The sequence below is a fragment of the Stegodyphus dumicola genome, chromosome X1 (genome assembly GCF_044657685.1).
Source record: "Stegodyphus dumicola isolate Sdum_Otavi_A_Nest chromosome X1, ASM4465768v1".
Classification (NCBI taxonomy): domain Eukaryota; kingdom Metazoa; phylum Arthropoda; class Arachnida; order Araneae; family Eresidae; genus Stegodyphus; species Stegodyphus dumicola.
Window position 1 is genome coordinate 38,890,714 of NC_140780.1, and position 17,368 is coordinate 38,908,081.

The 17,368-nt window shown below is 35.4% G+C and overlaps 1 protein-coding gene across 3 annotated transcripts in view; it reads left to right on the forward strand.

Annotated features, from left to right (window-relative positions):
• The window catches only part of LOC118183906 (phytanoyl-CoA dioxygenase, peroxisomal-like), a 101,666-nt gene that overhangs the window by 63,544 nt on the left and 20,754 nt on the right, over positions 1-17,368 (forward strand). For all 3 annotated transcript variants that reach the window (XM_035353515.2, XM_085807613.1, XM_035353514.2), the window contains exons 3-4: positions 8,631-8,803; positions 11,647-11,809. In XM_035353515.2, coding sequence (XP_035209406.2) covers positions 8,631-8,803; positions 11,647-11,809 — 336 coding nt within the window. The remainder of the gene's footprint in view (positions 1-8,630; positions 8,804-11,646; positions 11,810-17,368) is intronic.

The following is a 17,368-nucleotide window of genomic DNA, read 5'->3' on the forward strand; positions in this document are numbered from 1 at the left end:
TGATCATGTTTACAGATGATGATTCGAGTGACAAACATTCTATTGATTTTAAAATACATTCAGCACTCGTGGCCAAATCTTGGATTATGTTACATGTTCGAAGATGATGAGTGACAAAGATTCTATTGATTTTAAAATACATTCAGTGCTCATGGCCAAATCTTGGATTATTTTACACGTTCGAAGATTAGTATTAGTGAAGAGGATGTGCTGGTTTGAATGAATGTATGCAGTTCTGTGTCCCAAGATAACAATGAACTGTTTGGCTGTGTACTGGGAAAAAATGCAGATGAGGATGCAGATGAAGAGGACATACAAAGCAGCAAAGTTATATGGAAGGAAGCTGGTGAAGGATTACAACTTTCATAAGATTTTCTGGGAAATATTTATCTGTGTCAGTTCATCATGTTATGAAGCTTCATTGTATGCAGAGGAAATTTTTAAAACTATGGTGAAAATCTTGCAAGCAGGCAAATGTTTGAATGCCATCCTATTAAGAAATCTGTATCTTTCATATGATACTACATATGGTAATTTTAAAATATCATTTAATTTTGTTTGGTTAGAGTAGATTGAAGGGCGCCCCTCGTATTATCGCGAAGTTGTTGTTTCGTTTATCACAAAGTTGCTTCATTTATCACCAAGTTGCTTCATTTATCACCAGACTGTTGTTTCATTTATGGTAACCAAAGTAGTTGAATGCTATGGAAACCCTATTATGCATAATTAGTTGCATGGTTGTGGTAAATTTGGAATAATAGGAAAGATTTGTAAGGGCTTGTGGTGTATGTCGGTTAGGAAATACATTGCTTGTTTTGTGGTTTAGATGGTAGGATGGCTAAATGTGGTGAGATTAATTTGAAGTTTCTGTACGATTTGGAGCGAAAGGGGGAAAAGAGCATTAATTGACTGGTGTGTAAATGAAGGTTTACTTAGTAGCTATTATAAGTGTCCTGTTTGTAGAAAGGAAATGTGTATGGTTGAACGTCGGAGGATACCGACACTACAGAGAGTATCTTTTACTTTTATTTTTTTTTAATTTATGTGGTGATGCTGATATATGGATTCTAGTTCAGATAATTTTAGGAAGTTTTTGGATGCTGTTAAGGAATTTTGTGTGCCATGGACTGAAGACATAGATAAAGTCAAGGCCAAGTTTGTGCAATTCTCTGACGTTTTTTTAAGTGAAAATAGGTCGATGTGTACATGGATGCCTAGTTTGTGCAATTCTTTGACTTGTTATTTTGTCTTTGTGTGGCGGGGATTTTTGCGAATTTTGCCAAAGTACACCCGTAAATATATTTTTACTTTTTGTTTTTCTGAAATATAACATCATGTGCATGTCCTTTAATTTTGAATAATGTGTAGAGTTTTCATTATTTATTTAATATGACCAAATAGATTTAAAAAAATCATGACACAATTTACTGGGAAATTTCAGCTTTTCTTCGTGTCTCTTAGTCTCCTGTTAGATCACCAATCTTCGGGTTTTTAATTTTTAATCTTTACTAATGAAAATGTTCCCAGCATTAAATTAAATTTATTGAATTAATGAAATTTAATTTGTGTAAATTCCTTTTCTGTAATTTTTCTTTTAAAATTTGATTTGATTTTAATTACCTTGTTGCGTGCATACAGGTTCATAATAAGTTGATTGCACAAGTCGGATGAAAAAGTGAATAAAATTTATTCTTATCATAACAACTAAAAACAAAATGCTTAAATTTCCTTAGAGATGTTCATGCAATATCTCACAGTAGTTATCTTTTAAACTATTAAAAACGTTCAACAGAACTTAATTCAGAACAGAGAAAACTAATCTGATTTACTGCAAATTCGCTACAGTAAACAAAAGTTTCCTAAACAACTCGTAAAACAACTGAATTGAGGTTTTTTCCTCAGCTTTTTAAATACACTAGCACATTCTCATATTTTCTCGATTTTCCTGGATATGAAAAGCAATTATGAGATATCTATTTAAACACACGTGCTCCTGTATTTTTCCGGCATAGCTTTTCCTTCAAATTTGTTGTGCGCAGCATTGCATGGGGAAATGAAACAATTTAATAAAAATTCTTTTAAAAATAGCAATTAAATACAAAATCTTTAACACTGCCCCCATCTCAAGGACTACATGTCCCAGGCAGTACAGTCCCTGAGCAGGAAGCCAAACATACAACTAAGTCATCAATGCAATAATAAACATTACATTACTATAACAAACAATGTAAACGATAACTGCAATAAGTAACGTAAATCAAATAAGTTCATAAATTTTACAAATTTAGAAGCAAAAACACCATGGTCTTATACTATTTACAATTATATACACTACGTACTAATACTACGTTACTATAGTAAGGTGCTAACCTGTCGTAATGAACGTCTTTAGGTTTAGACTTCAATTGCCTATGGATCCGAGTTCAGCCTGTTTAGGACTGTGTATGGACCATCCCAAGGTAACTGTAATTTAGAACTGAGTCCTTTCCGTTAATCGGGTTCCACAACCACACCTTAACTCCTTCATTGAATCGATGTCCAGGGTTTCTGGTGTCGTATCTGATCTTTACCTTTTCTGCCGCCAAGTTTACTCGCTTTCGTGCGGAACGGTGCATCACTTCAAACTGGTCCTACACATCTTGGATGTATTCCTCAGGCGATGAAGGTGCATCCGGAGGGCAAGCAAACAGGAGGTCACAAGGCAGACGAAGGTCACTGCTGAAGAGCATCTGAGATGGAGAATAGGCAGTAGTCTGTTGTTTCTCTTCGATCCTAGTACGATTCCGGCAGCTTTCTGAGCAGGGTCTTTCAGACAAGATGTCGGCTTTTCCAGACGAGGATGCCTTCTGCTGATGGATAGTTATGTCCTCTGGTTCTGAAAGCAGTCTGTTGTTTTTGAAGTCCAAGGAAAAATTGTATTTCCTTCAGAAGTCCAATCCGAGTTTGCAAGGAGCTGTAATATCTGCCACATATGCCGTGTGATAGTAGGCGCCACTTCCAAATGTGATGTTCACATTTAACTTCCCAGCTATGCCAATTTCATCACCAGACACAGTCTGGAGGGTAATACAGGATGGCATCCAAGTGAGTTTATCTTTAAACTGTTGAGCTAAATCTTTCCAGATGATGGTAACATTAGCTCCTATGTCAATGATCATATTGCAAGGAACTCTATCCATATGCCCATCGATGGAAAGTCCTGCTGCCACTCATTGCAGAAATCTTGAGCGTTTTAGAACTGGGTTTTTCACTGTCATTCAAACTCCGCAATATGATCATTAATTTGTTTCCTGCATCGTTCCTGGGAAATGACCTTATTTTCCGCACCCTGGCGTGTTCTGCAGTTCCTTTGTTCATGATCTTCAGCTCCACAGTTCTAGCACTTTGGTTTCTTGTCACTCCTTTTCTGTCTCATGGCATTTAATTGTCTGTTTATATCGTCTATCTTATTGCCCACCAGCGGCCGAGCGGTGAAGTCGCTGAACATTGGTAGTTCGGCTCGAGGTTCGAATCCCGTGAACAGGCTGGCTGCATGGGTGTTTTCGTGGTTTTCCCCATGTGTAACGTGTATACGAGCCAGATTCCCCTAGAAAGTCCTCCACGAAGGCATCCCTTCTCTTAGGCAGATAGCCCTCGAGGCTTTGCCATAATCACACACACACACGTCTATCTTATTTTCTGTGCTCTGGGGGGTTCTGCCGTTCCTTCGTATGTGGCCTTCAACACCGCAGTTCCAGCACTTTAGGGTTGGTTTCTTTTCATTCCTATTCCATCTCAAGGCACTGACTGGTCTTGTCAAATCATCTGTTTTATTTTCCGTGCCGTGGGGTGTTCTGTAATGCTGTTGCATGTGGCCTTCAGTACCACATTTACAACACTTTAGAGTTAGTTTCTTTTCACTCCTGCTCTATCAAAGCACTGACTTGTTTTGTTAAATCATCTAAACGAACCACCAATTGATCCACTGTCTCACGGACTTGCGCAGCTCTGATTAGGTGTTGGTCTCTGCGAGTTGTTTGCTGGGTTGCCCCGAATTTCATGTCGTACATCATAGCACTTTTTATGTCCTTTATATCCGCCATTTGTAGAGCTTTCTGTATCCCTGATGCCATCGATAAAGTATTGCAGAGACAGGATTTCCCTTGTTTCTGTTCGGCACTCCATAAAGACGAGATGGGACAGCCTTTCAATGTCCGTGGTGAGCTCCTGAAGTGTTTCTGTGTGCTTCTGTTCATGGGATTTTAATTGAAGCCTGCTGTAATCTTTTACACATTTCTCGCCAAAGCGCAGCTCCAACGTGCTGGACAGAGCTTCGAAATCTAGCCTTTGGTTTTCGGGAAGAGTCTAAAGATATCAGCTGCATCTGCTCTTAAAGAAATGGCGAGATGACGGGCCTTTTCTTGGGAATCCCATCCATTCGCATCTGCCACTGTAGAAAATTGTGTCTTATACACTGCCAGGAGGTCTTCCCATCATATATGGATAATTTCAGAGAGGGATGAGTAGGCACAGATAAAAATTCAAAACTATCTGTACTGCTCCCTGCTGTCGCTACAAATTTCATTAAGGTATCAACTTGTTTTGCGACTGCAGAAACTCTGTCATCAGTTTGTTGTTACACAGCAGAAACTCTCTCTTCTATTTGTTCTTTTACAGAAGAAACTCTGTAATCAATTTGTTGTTCTACGGCAGAATATCTCTGACTTATTTGTTTCTTGACAGAAGAAACTTTCTCTTCAATTTGTCCAACTTTATTTTAACATCCATTCTGTTTTCCATAACCTCATATTTATTTTATATTATGCAGGTAATTTCTCTTTTCATTTCTCCTTGACCAGCTTTCATCTTTTTTTGAACAGTTTCATCTCTGCTTTAACTGAATCTTGACCAGCTTCCATCTTTGCTTTAACGGATTCCTGTCCCGCTTTCATTCTTCTTTTACAGCCGCATCTCGTCTTTAATAGAACCTTTCATCTCTTCTTTAAATGCAGCAAAGGTTGCCATGAATTACCTTAACTGTTCTTCCATCGCTCTTGTGATTGGCATTCAATACACCACTCCTGACACCAAAAAGTGTTGCGTGGGTACGCAGATTTCCCACTTGTGTTGATCAAGTGTCATTATCAACTATGCCTGCAGTAGTCTCAGCAATATCAAGACTGGACCATGGATAAGTGGAAGATGGTTGCCTGGCTGAATGAATCACAATTTTTTATTTGTAATTGATGGTCGTGTCAGGGTATGCCGTTTTCCAGGCAAACAGTTGACCCCCCCTTCCTTGTACAGCAGGTCATACACAGGCTGGTGGTTGCGATATTATGCTTTGGGGGGACATTCTCTTGGGTGGCTCTGGGACTCTTAGTTATGATAGAACAGACCATGAAAGCTGCAGACTATCTGAACATAACTGTGGATCATTTGCACCCTTACATGGCATCTGTCTTCCCAAATGGAATCTTCCAGCAGAACAACGCCCCATGTCATAAGTGCATGGACAGAAAAGAACGACTAAGGAATTGGTTGCCATCAGATGTTGATCACATCAAGTGCTGAGCAAGACCTTGTGGAGGTGCTATAACCTGTACAAATGCCTTTCTTGCAAGGAGGAAATGGTACCATCTGTTATAAATGCTGTGCAACACTTGACTATGATGGAAATAGTTCAGAATGTACTATTGTGAACTACCTCAAAAGAAGAGGGGCCCACAGTGAATGATGCTTCGAAACTCGTGATGAATGCTCCTCTGAAAGTGCAAAATATTTTTTTATAATTAGACAAACTGGTGGCAGAAATACTCTGCTGCCCATTAAAATTCCTACACAGTGATAGAAAGCAGTTATTTGAATCATATTTATTTTACCAATACACTATAACAGAAAGATGAAATGATTTAAACTTTAGGTAATTTTGAGGTACAGAATGTCTAGAAATTAATATCTCAAGCATCCACCTCTCCAACATTAGCAATTGTTATACAAATAGGCTTGAAGTTAAGACATCAGATGGCGCATATTATGATCCATGTAGCTTCCCTTATGTGCCAGATTTCAGCTGTCATACTGGTAGCCGCTCTTTCTGCAACCACTGACCAGATGTTTTCATTTGGTGAGAGAACACATTAATTAGTCAAGGCAGGAGTAGAACACCTTGTGGAATGACGAAATGTCAGACTGCTGTGCAGCATGCAGTCTTGCATTATCCTTTTGAAAGGGGGAATGGCAGAAACACCAGATATAGCAAAACCATGGGCAATAAAATCTTGGTAAAGTAATGATGGCTGGTCAAGGTACAAGATATACAGACTAGAGCTGAATGTGATGTGGCACACTGTACCATCAGTCCAATAAGATGGCAAAGAATTGAAGCTTCCAGCTTTCATTCCCCTTAGTGCTTTCACACACAAATACAGCCATGATGGTTGTAGTGGAATTCATGAAAAAATTCAATGTTTTATCATTGATGTGCCCATGTGATGCAATGCATTATTATAATATCTGATTTCTGTATACAAGCAGCATCATAAGAAGTCAAAGAAAAAGTCATTTTGTTAACAGAGTATGATGTAAATAGTAATCCGTTATGTTGCAGATATTATTGCATTATACATGTGGCTGTTTGGTACTGTTCAACACATCCATATGATTTATCCAGAGTACTTGTTGTGTGACTATTTGATCTCTAGTACTAATTTGAACAAGAAGGTTGTTGTCTCAAGCATTGCCTAGTGAAGGCTTTTGAGATCCTGCATGTAATTATTTGTGGACCTCCTGGGCCTGCAAATTTAAAAGGCCCAGGCTCAGTTTTTGCATCCAACCAAACAGAAAGCATGATAGAATAATCTGCAATTCTTGTAAGTTAGAAAATGTGAGGCATCCTTGTAGGTCCTTCTTCTTATGGGAGTCATAACATTATATCCAGTACAAAAAAAGCAATGAGTGATCATGATTTCCGAGTAAAAAGTTGTCAATTTAGCCTGTCTTTTTAAACTGCTTTGAGTTGTTATTCTCGCCTGTAATGTTCACATGCTATGAAATCCTAGTCTTTTGGAAATCCCAGCATTTTCTACCTTTCATGTGAATTGCAGTTTGTTGTGGACTTTTCTTCATGATGTATTGATTTTAATGGCCTACTGTGTATATGCTATGTTACCCCTGGCTTATTAAGATGAAGCATTAGTGTTTCATATGTCCCCATGTACGAATCAGCCAAATTTAAGCTATTGAAGCAATTCTTAAAATCTTATGAAAAATAGCGCTGTGTATTCATTGCATGTAGTAAAATATGTTTCGAAAAGTAACACAGAAACTGCAACAAAAATATATGTTCTATCTCATTGATCAACATATTTGCATTTATCATTGATTTACATCTATTTTTCTAATTGGTAACATCTTCTAAAACAGGGGTTTTCAATTGGTGGGGATTCCATATTTTCAGAGGGAAATGTGGTCATCCTTTTACTTATCTGTTAAGTATTTAGTTTTAGTTTATGGAAAAAAAAAAAAAAAAACTTTTATTCAAATTTTGGTATTTATCAATATTTTTGAAATTGTAGTTTAATTTATCAAACATTAAAAAATAATCTAAATAATTGTATGTGTAATGTGTATTTTTTTTTTAGCTTTGAAAAAGAAGGGGGGAGGATATTCTAGCAGTAATGAAAGAGGAATGCATGGGGGAAAAAAACAGGTTGAGAACTACTGTTCTAGAATTATCAGATGCTTTCATGAAATTCTGACTTTCTATATTTTTGTTAAAAGACTTCATCTGTTTCAGATTTTTTTAAAGTTATTGTAAGATATATGTAATATTAATAGTAATTGTAAGATGGATATTAAACGTATATTTGGGGACTGCGTAAAGGTAGGTATTAAATTTGTTTCAACATTAGTGAAAGCTTCAGATATTGCTAGTCTTAATTTACATGTACATTGAGAATTTTTTTTGTGGTAATGTTAGCATAGAAAACGAATGTCACATTATATAGAGACAGCACTCTGAATAAAGTGTAAATTAACTCTTTGTTTGGATCTACAATTTTGAAATATTGGAAAATGTTAAGCTTTGAGCTTAAACTGTAAATTTCTCTAATAGGAATGTATTAAGAGTGCGTATTTTATGAATTTTTTATGTTCCCTTTTTTCTGTGTTTATATATTTGTCATTCAAAGTAAACCTTCAAAATATTAATCCATTGATGATTGTGAAATGTTGAAATGAATCACAAAATTTTCCAAATGAAAATGCGTTAATTTTTTAACATGAAAGGGACTCGCACTTACTTTTGAAATGTTCTTGCTAACTACCAATTTAAAATTCTACAAGATAAATTAAATACTTTATTTTGGACATTTATATGAAGTCGTATATGAACAATATTTGGCATCTGGTATATTTATTTAAGAAGTAGCAACATTTATCGTGCTTAGCAAAAATTAAGAAAAGTTAAACCTTGATTTGACATTTATTTCAGCCGCTATTTTGAGCAGCTGACAATATGCTTGATTTTAGAGAAAAATTATGTATTTGTACTTGCTTCAAATGATCATAATTTTGAAAAATACTAATGGTGATTGGATGAAGTAATTTATGAATTACTGTTATTAATTTTGTGTCATCAATATTTATAGGCTGTTGTTCAGAAAAGTAAACACTCTGAAACACCAAAGCCATCTCGCCCAAGGCAGTTCAGATACACAAATGACTCCTGCAAACTTTCCCGAGAACAAAGATTATTTTATGAGGACAATGGATTCTTAATTATACCCAAGCTTGTTCCATTAGAGTGTCTTGAAAGATACAGGTAATTATAAAATATCATTATATGTGTCTAAATGTATTTAAGGAAAAAAATTATGTAATTATACTCATGGATCTAGATTAAAAACAATATTTTCATAATTATATATCTAATCTAATCAAAAAATTATGTGTACTACTTTCAGAGGCTAGTAATCAAGTACTAGGTTAAATAAGATTGTTAATATTAGTTTTAAAATGTGTTCCATAATTTGACATGTTACACCATATTTTGTGAAGTTATAAATAGGTTTTTGTTCATTATTCTGAACTTTGATACAAAATTTAACTTTTGCATGTATTTGCAAATGCTATATAGTTCATGATTTATATTTTTCTGTGACTGAAATGTATTTATAATATAATAAAGAATGGGTTCATATTTCAGTGATTTCTGCTTTCGAACAGCTGCATTATTTTTTATAATCAGTGAAAGCCAATATAAACCAATGCAAAGTTTGCCAGTGTTCCAGAAAGAATTGCAGTTACTGCAAGAAAGTGATTCCATAGATTATTAGCAATAGGAACAAGTATAATTTTGTGTACTGTTAATCTTGAAATGCTACAAGTATACTTTTATTCTTGGTTTGTGTGTTATCTTCCATTTTCTGATTGTGGTAATTTATTTGGCTTATTGATTATGCACATTCATCTAATGCTGATTATTTTTATAGTCATAAGTATAATAGGACTGATTTCATTGAAAAATGCTAGAAAGAAATGTATTTCATTTCTGACTTAATTCTATTTTTATTAATATTTTGTTATTAATTTGTAGAGTCCACTAGAGTTACGCCTGTGTGAAAACTGTAAGAGTAGTAACTGCACAGAAGAAGGGTTAAAAGTATCCTTTATTAACTCTTTAAACTTTACAATGTGTCAGTTCAACGCTAACAAACTACACCATTGCTTAGGAGGCAACTGAAACCAAAGAACTAACTAAAGATTTAAGATATGTACAAGTTGTCGAACTAAACTACAGGGTTTAGAATAATTCTCATTTCTTAAGCCCCTGTTGAAAAACTAGTGGCAGCAAGTAAATGCAATTAAGCCACGCAAACCAGCAATAACTCTGGAGCAGACACTTAAGCAGCAGAGGTGACGGCAATAGCCTAACTCTCTCTCTTTCCTACTGAACCTCGGTTTTTAAACTCTTTCTTCAAGGTAGAATTTACATTCCTTCACGTGTGCTACCAAATTTAGGTATTCTGGCGCTGACAATTAGGGGAATGAAGACTTATAGGAAAGAATAACAAATTATATAAAATCGGTTATTTAAAATGAATAAAAATCCCTACAAATTGTTAAAGAACTTATCATATGTCAATACTTAAAGCCATTATTTGATTCAAACTTCTGTATAATTTTTCGGTTTTGATTATCTGCCCCCCCCCCCCCCCCCCCGTAACAGTCACCAACTCAATTGGGACTTTGTAAAATTGGCAATAAACATCTGTTTGGATATCTTTACCACACCTACATACTGTTCTGTTCATAAATAATAATAAAATGAAGCATTTTACGAGGGGAAGAAAATCTATATAGTTATTTACATTTTTATAGCTAGTGAATGCTTCTTAGGAAAATGACGATTAAATAAACCATTAAATAACTTTTAAAGCTATTTAAGTGTAATCCTGTTGACCGTGAAAGTAGTTGGTGGCGATCTCACCAAAGTTGAGCCATTTGTAAGAAATTTGAAGGAACTGAAGCCTCTTTTTTTTAATGAACAAATCTGTATTCAGCCCACTTTGTTTTTGTGTTTTGTGTGAAGTCTTTCATCTTTTTTTTTTTTTTTTTTTTTTTGTTGTTGTTGTTGTTGTTGTTGTTTAAGGCTTTCCAGTTTTACTGCAAATTGTGTTCAGGATGCTGTGAGTACAAACTTCCTGCGAATAATTGTTCCACTTTGTTACTGTCTTATTGGTCATGTTCAGCTGACCATATTTTGTGCATTAGTACACACTTATCTGATGGCAGGTTTCCTTAACTTTGAAAATAATCCACTGCTTGCTGTTCTATGGAAGACAGATCATCTAATATTTTTTCTTTCAAAATGCAAAAAATAAAGGGCTACAATGGCTATTAATTTTATCCTTATTCTAAAAACAAAACACAGCTTAATCAAGAATCATTCAAGGTTACATCTAATGAAAGTGAGATGGTGTGAGTATATTGTGCTTATTTGTAATTGGCTCTAAATCATGCTACTTGGTGGCATTTCATGATCGACGAGCTAATACATAAGTATCCTTTCACATGTATTTAACGCATATTTGAGATGTACATGTTTAGGTTATTTACTGTCACGCGTACTCGGAACTATGAAAAAAATTGGCCCAAAAGTTATGTAATCTTTAATTTACTGTTCTTAACTCTTATTAAAAAATTATTGTATTAATATATCTCTGCCACCCTTTAACTCACATTCCTTATCATTTTTTAATTTGAAATTTAATCCTACTGACTAGTTTCTAACTTTGTCTTTTTTATAGCAGTCTAATTGCTTTATGATTTGTTAACAATTCATAAAACATTAATGTTAAGGTGTATTGAATACTTTTAAAAGCTTAAATCTCTGAAAAATTTGAGAATGTGGGAAAATGCAATTATGTAGGCTTAACAATAAGTACTATAACTGTTATGTTATTAAATTTTTCTGCATCTGCAATGCAATGTAATTTTTCTTATCATTGTATGGCATATTAAGTATTATTGCATTTTGAACTCGGTATTCCTTCATGAAAAAGGTGTACGTATTTTAAATATTAAATTGAATCAGAATTTAAGCATATTGTATTTGGATTTAACTATTTTTTAATGTATATTATCTAATGTAATTATTTTCAGGCAGCGCTTTCAAGAAATTTGTGATCAAAAAATCAAAATTCCTGGAATGACTGTTATGAAAGACATTTCTTTCAGTAAGAGTAGTCCAAATGAGAGAGTCGTTAATAAGATTCAAGATTTTGGATTTGATGAAATTTTATTTGAGTATTGCAAATTGCCTCAGGTAAAGAAAACTTTGCATTTTAAATAAAGATGTGTTTGAAGATATTTAAAATTTTAATCAATTGGAGAAATAATATGTCAGTGAGTGTTTATGCATGCTTAAGGATTTTTACAATATGTAAACTAAATGTATTGTCTCCCCCCCACACACACAGTGAAATTCTTGTATGCTTTAGAAATTAAATAACTGAAAACACAAATCACACAATATTTTCTGTAAGTATTGAGAAAGATTTGTTATAAATGCGAGGAAGAAGAAGTGCAGGTAGATAGAGTTACTGCAAAGCAACTGAGTAATTTAACAGTAAGATAGCATATTTAGGTGCAGGAATGTTTTCTGTACAACGTAAAATAATTTTTAATGTAAAAGAGCATTTATAAAATTTGTTGCTAAAGCAGAATATATGAAATAATAAAATCTTAGTTAAGATATGTGCTTGGTTTAAATATTTTTAAAGAAGACCTTGACATGTAATGATTCTGCTGACACATAAATATATTCCAGTAAATTCTATAAAATTACAGACCTTTCTTACTTTTAGGTGATTTGAATAATTAAGCATGCATCTGTCTGGAAATCTGTGTTACAAATTACATGTTAGTGTGTTAAAGTCAGCATTTATTATAAACGTACTGATAAAGTATAGAAAGCTTCAACAAACAACATTTCTCAAGATATATAATAATTATCATTCACATTCATAGTTAATCTCCTCAGGGAATCACATTGGTGAACGCATGTCATATAACCTCATTGCCCCAATGAAATTTCTTCTTTTTTCTCCTCTTATCTGCTGTGTTTTACTTTATTTCCTCTGTATCAGTTTCATTTGAGATTTCATGCGATGCTGCATAGTGAGTTAAATTATCCATGAGCTTCTGCATGAAGACCTGCTTCCTTAAAAACGAGAGTTATTTTAGTTGAGGAGCAAGGTACTATCCCGACTACACTGCTTTGACCTCTCCTTCAGATGAAAAAAGCCACTTTGAAGTTCCTGCTATTATGAATTAGCCAATAATTCATTCAAGTTTCAATGATTCGTAGGTAATTGATCAAAAATTCATCTGTTCAGGAAAGTTGCTTGTAGGAACATTGCATTGGGCCATTTTATGTTAACTGCAAAGAACTGCATGTAGCATTTTCAGATTGTTAACCCATCTAGAATGCAGGAAAGAAGTTACAAAGTTTTAATCTGAAAGGGAACCTCATTATAAAGAAATACAATCTTTCAAAATTGTGTGTGTCTTTTGCTGATGTGGCTGAATAGGTCAAACTTGTAACATCTGAAACAGTCCTAACTTTACTGCCAGAAACTAGATGGAAAAAAAAAAAAAAAAAAAAAAAAAAAAAACGGGGAATTAATCTGAAATTGAAATAATGGCAAGAACAGAAATTAAAGACTTCAAATAAGAAATGAAATCTTTAAAATTCGGCAGCCATGCTATCGATTCCATAAACAGTGTCTTTTTAACATTCCAAACCTGATGAGGTGGATGTAGATGTAGATTCGCAGATTCCTGAACATCTCCCGATCCAGCTGTGGTGAAGACTGTTACTTCTGAACATCTCCTGAACTCCCTCTTCAAAATAGCAAAGGGGCACCACTGGAAAACAAAAGTGTAAATGAGTTCCTTAATTTTTTTAATTGTGAAATTTTCCACCAATATTTGTCGAGTCTGGAGCACAAGTGACTTTTTTAACAAAAAATTTTAGCAAAACTGTAATTATTCTATCATCTGACAAAAAAAGCGTTTCAGCTTATCAGGTCAATGAAAATATAATTCTATTTCCTTCCCAAGACTCTCTCTTCAGTACAGGTTTTTTTTTTTTCATGATATATCTCAAAGCTATTTCTGTACAGATCGATACATCAAGAACTTGTGTGTATACTCTATCTGCCTGTTAATGAACTGATAGCTTAAATGATTTGGTACTGCAGTAACCTGAACTATTTATACTCATCACGAATTTAAACAGATCTAATCCTCTCTTGGGCAACCAGAGTTAATACTATTGTAAACCTACTGAGCAACTGATTAATGATCCCTACCATTGAAAGCTTTATTACGGGGAACAAATATACTTCCAGTACCCTACAGACATGTTTCATGATACGAGGGTTGGAACTTTAATAGTGGCAACTATTTATTTACAAGGAATACAAAAGTGATTCATGTCACCATGTTTTACAGTCCTTCAATATAGTCGCCACCATTGTGTACAACCCGTTTCCAACGATGTGGAAGTCGCAGAATACCTGTAGCAGCGCCTGTTTTGTTGAGAGTTTCAATGGACCGGTCTACTGCCGCAAGAATCTCAGGAACAGTTTGGAAGCGAGTGCTACGAAGTGATTCCTTCATCTTAGGAATTAAGTCACAAGGGCTTAGATCTGGGGAGTATGGTGGATGGTAAAGCACTTCCCAGCCCCATCGCTTGAACAAATCAGTCACAGCTTGCGCTGCATGCGGCCGAGCATTGTCATGCAAAATGAGAGGAGCAATTTCTGCAGAAAGTGTCGTTTTTTTCTCAAAGCTGGTCGGAGATTGTGCTCCAAAAATGAGCAGCAATACTGCACAGTGACGGTATGCGTTATGATGACACCATCGCAGTCGTACACGAGAATCACCATAACTTTCACATTGTTGGGGTTTTGATGAAATTTCGAACCCGCGATGTGGTGACCCGCGATGACGCCATTCGTTTGATTGGCGTTTCAGTTCTGGCTGATACAATCGGGCCCAAGTCTCATCCAGCGTAATGATATGGCATAAAAAAACATCTCCTTCACGCTGATAACGCTCCAGGTGGGTTCGGGCAGCATCGTATCGTAGCCATTTCTGCATTTCCGTCAATTGATGTGGAACCCATCGTGAAGCAAATTTTCTAATGGACAGGCGTTCCTTTGGAATGTGCAGCACAGTTGTATGTGCTAATCCTGTTTGTCTGACCAGCTGATAGATCCTTTTGGCGGCGATCACTGTCCATTAGTGCGGCAACAGCTTGCACGTCTGCATCGCTGACACTCGGACAACCTGGCCTCAGCATGTCTGCCACGTTTTGGCGTCATTCATTGAATGCTTTCATCCATCTTGCTATGGTTCTGTAAGGCAATGCAGATTCCCCGCAAGCCTCTTGAAGCCCTTGATTACACTGTCGTGCTGTACGACCTCTGGCACATTCAATTTTTATCCAACATCGTTGTTCTTGTTTTGAAAACATCTTGACAACACTTACTTTAGACCACGAGCTAATAAAAGGATCTGTTCTTTGCATCACTCCGCATGCGCATGACATTGGTAGGACGAGTCTTTTTGCTGAGAGGTAAGGTAGGTATGTAGTTCACATGTGGTATACGCGATATTCTTTGTTTTTGTTGCATAGCTTTTTTTCAGCTGTGTTGTCACTATTCAAGTTCCAACCCTCGTATAAACCTGGGCCATGTGTTAACCATCACACCAACCACTTTGCACATTCAGAGTGAGGAGTAATCCTATTAATTATGGTGTCTTTCTAATCTTTGTAACTTTTGCAGGAGTAGGAGAGTTGCTCATATCCAAACATCAAACATCTGAGACTGTTTTGTGAACAAAAATTGAGACCACTGGTCCTTCCCATTTTATCAGTGACACATATAGTTGTGAAGGCTGTTATTAATGTATTCCAACACATATAGCTGTGAAAACTGTTATTACCTTTGTTCAAGCAGCTGAAATGTCTGTTCTTTAACTATCTAAAATTATGATGGAACCATAAGTATCAAGAAATACACAAATAGCAAAGAAAAGCCTTTGGAATATTTCGTTGCTATCTGACACTGCCCAGTCTTACAGCTGTAAAAAGGCAGACTTGTAGAGTGTGTTGGCAAAGCCAGCTGGGTATTTGGATCTCTCATGTTATCCATTACATCTTCAAATCCATGCAAACATGTTTAAGAGAGAGTTTGAACAGTTCCAGTTGTATAGAAAGATCACATGCTTCCATTCTGAAAACCTTAGACCTAGCAATTAGTAATAGGGTGAAAATTGTGGTTAGACATTTTATACTGTATATAATAGAAACTACTCTCTGCAAAGCTGTATTGTGAGGAAACACATTAGTTTTTAGTTTCTCTGTAAGGAACTATATATATTTTAGATGAAGAGAGTTTTGACTGTATCATATGTAAGTCCTATTTCTTATAATATCAGCTATAGGATACTGAAGCATTTGTCCAATAAGTCATTGGACTCATTTTTTGCAATTTATAATAATTTGTAGAAGGCAGCATGTTTTCTGATGTCTGGTATTACGTTACAGTGATTTTGGAAAGGATCAAATTAATTCGTCAACTGTTTCTCCAGTATAAGTTGAGGGATGTTTAAACAAAGCTCCATAAATAGTGGTAAATTGCTATCTGATTTTTTATTTGGACAGAAATTATCTCTCCCTAGGTAAGAGTAGTTTCAAGAAAGGCAGATCAATAACTAAGAATGGACTTTTTCTTGAGATAATGTGCCATGCCTTTCTTACGAGAAACAAATTTGTATCTGGATTTTTTTACATAAGAAAGCATGTGATAGGACTTGAAGGTTATAATTGGATTGAGAATGATAGTCGTCATATGAGCTCTTCTAGATGAAAGTAGGTTGTTTTCCATATGGTTGTAGATGGCAACAGATCTTGCATGAGAGTAGTAATGCATATTGCACTGAAGTTATACCAGAAAGGACCTACAGGGTTCTTGTATTGTTATGATGTGAATCACTGCAGTTGTCAATGGTTGCATATTACTAAATATGTATGTGTCTGAGCTCTTGATTGGTTCTTAGTACATTAATGAAGCACTGCTACCTCATGTTTATTTTTTCTGTGGTGCTTTCGGCAATTCATGTAATTTCATAAATGATAACATGCTGTGTCATCATGCAGCCACTGTGCAGGATTGTCTTGATAATGAGGATATTTAAACCTTTCACTACTAATGGGACACGTATATCCCACTAAAAGTTTAAAAATTACTACTGGGTTAAAAGTTCTTAGAATCTCCTGAATGTTGGGGATCATCTTCCAGTAGTTGGAAAATTAAGATACCACTGTGCTTGTTGTACGCACATGAACATAGAGAAAAGAACAAATATGTGTTGCCCAATGTCTAATGTTGGGTTATGCAAAGAATTTAACCTGTACCACAGGATATAAAATTTATTTCATATAATAAAGTTTTCCAGAATAATAAGTGTGTTATAGTAAGTCGATTGCTACGTGTGAGACATATCCCATTAACTATGTGTCGCAGCCTCTGGCTTAGAAACCGTTTGTCAAAAAAATGCCAAATTTACCTTATACAGTCAAAAGTCGTTAATTCGGACACCCATAATCCAGAATGATCTATAATCCGGACCTCAAAGCTAAAAACTTTTTGCACATGCGCCGCGTTGACACATGCGCATAGGCGTTTACGCGTGCGCATAAGACCTTTACGATGGCGCATATGCGTGTGCGCAAGCGCAGAATACGTTTTCGCGTGCGCGTTTAATGTATAACGGATGGTATAAGCTAAAATTATTTAATTATCTATTT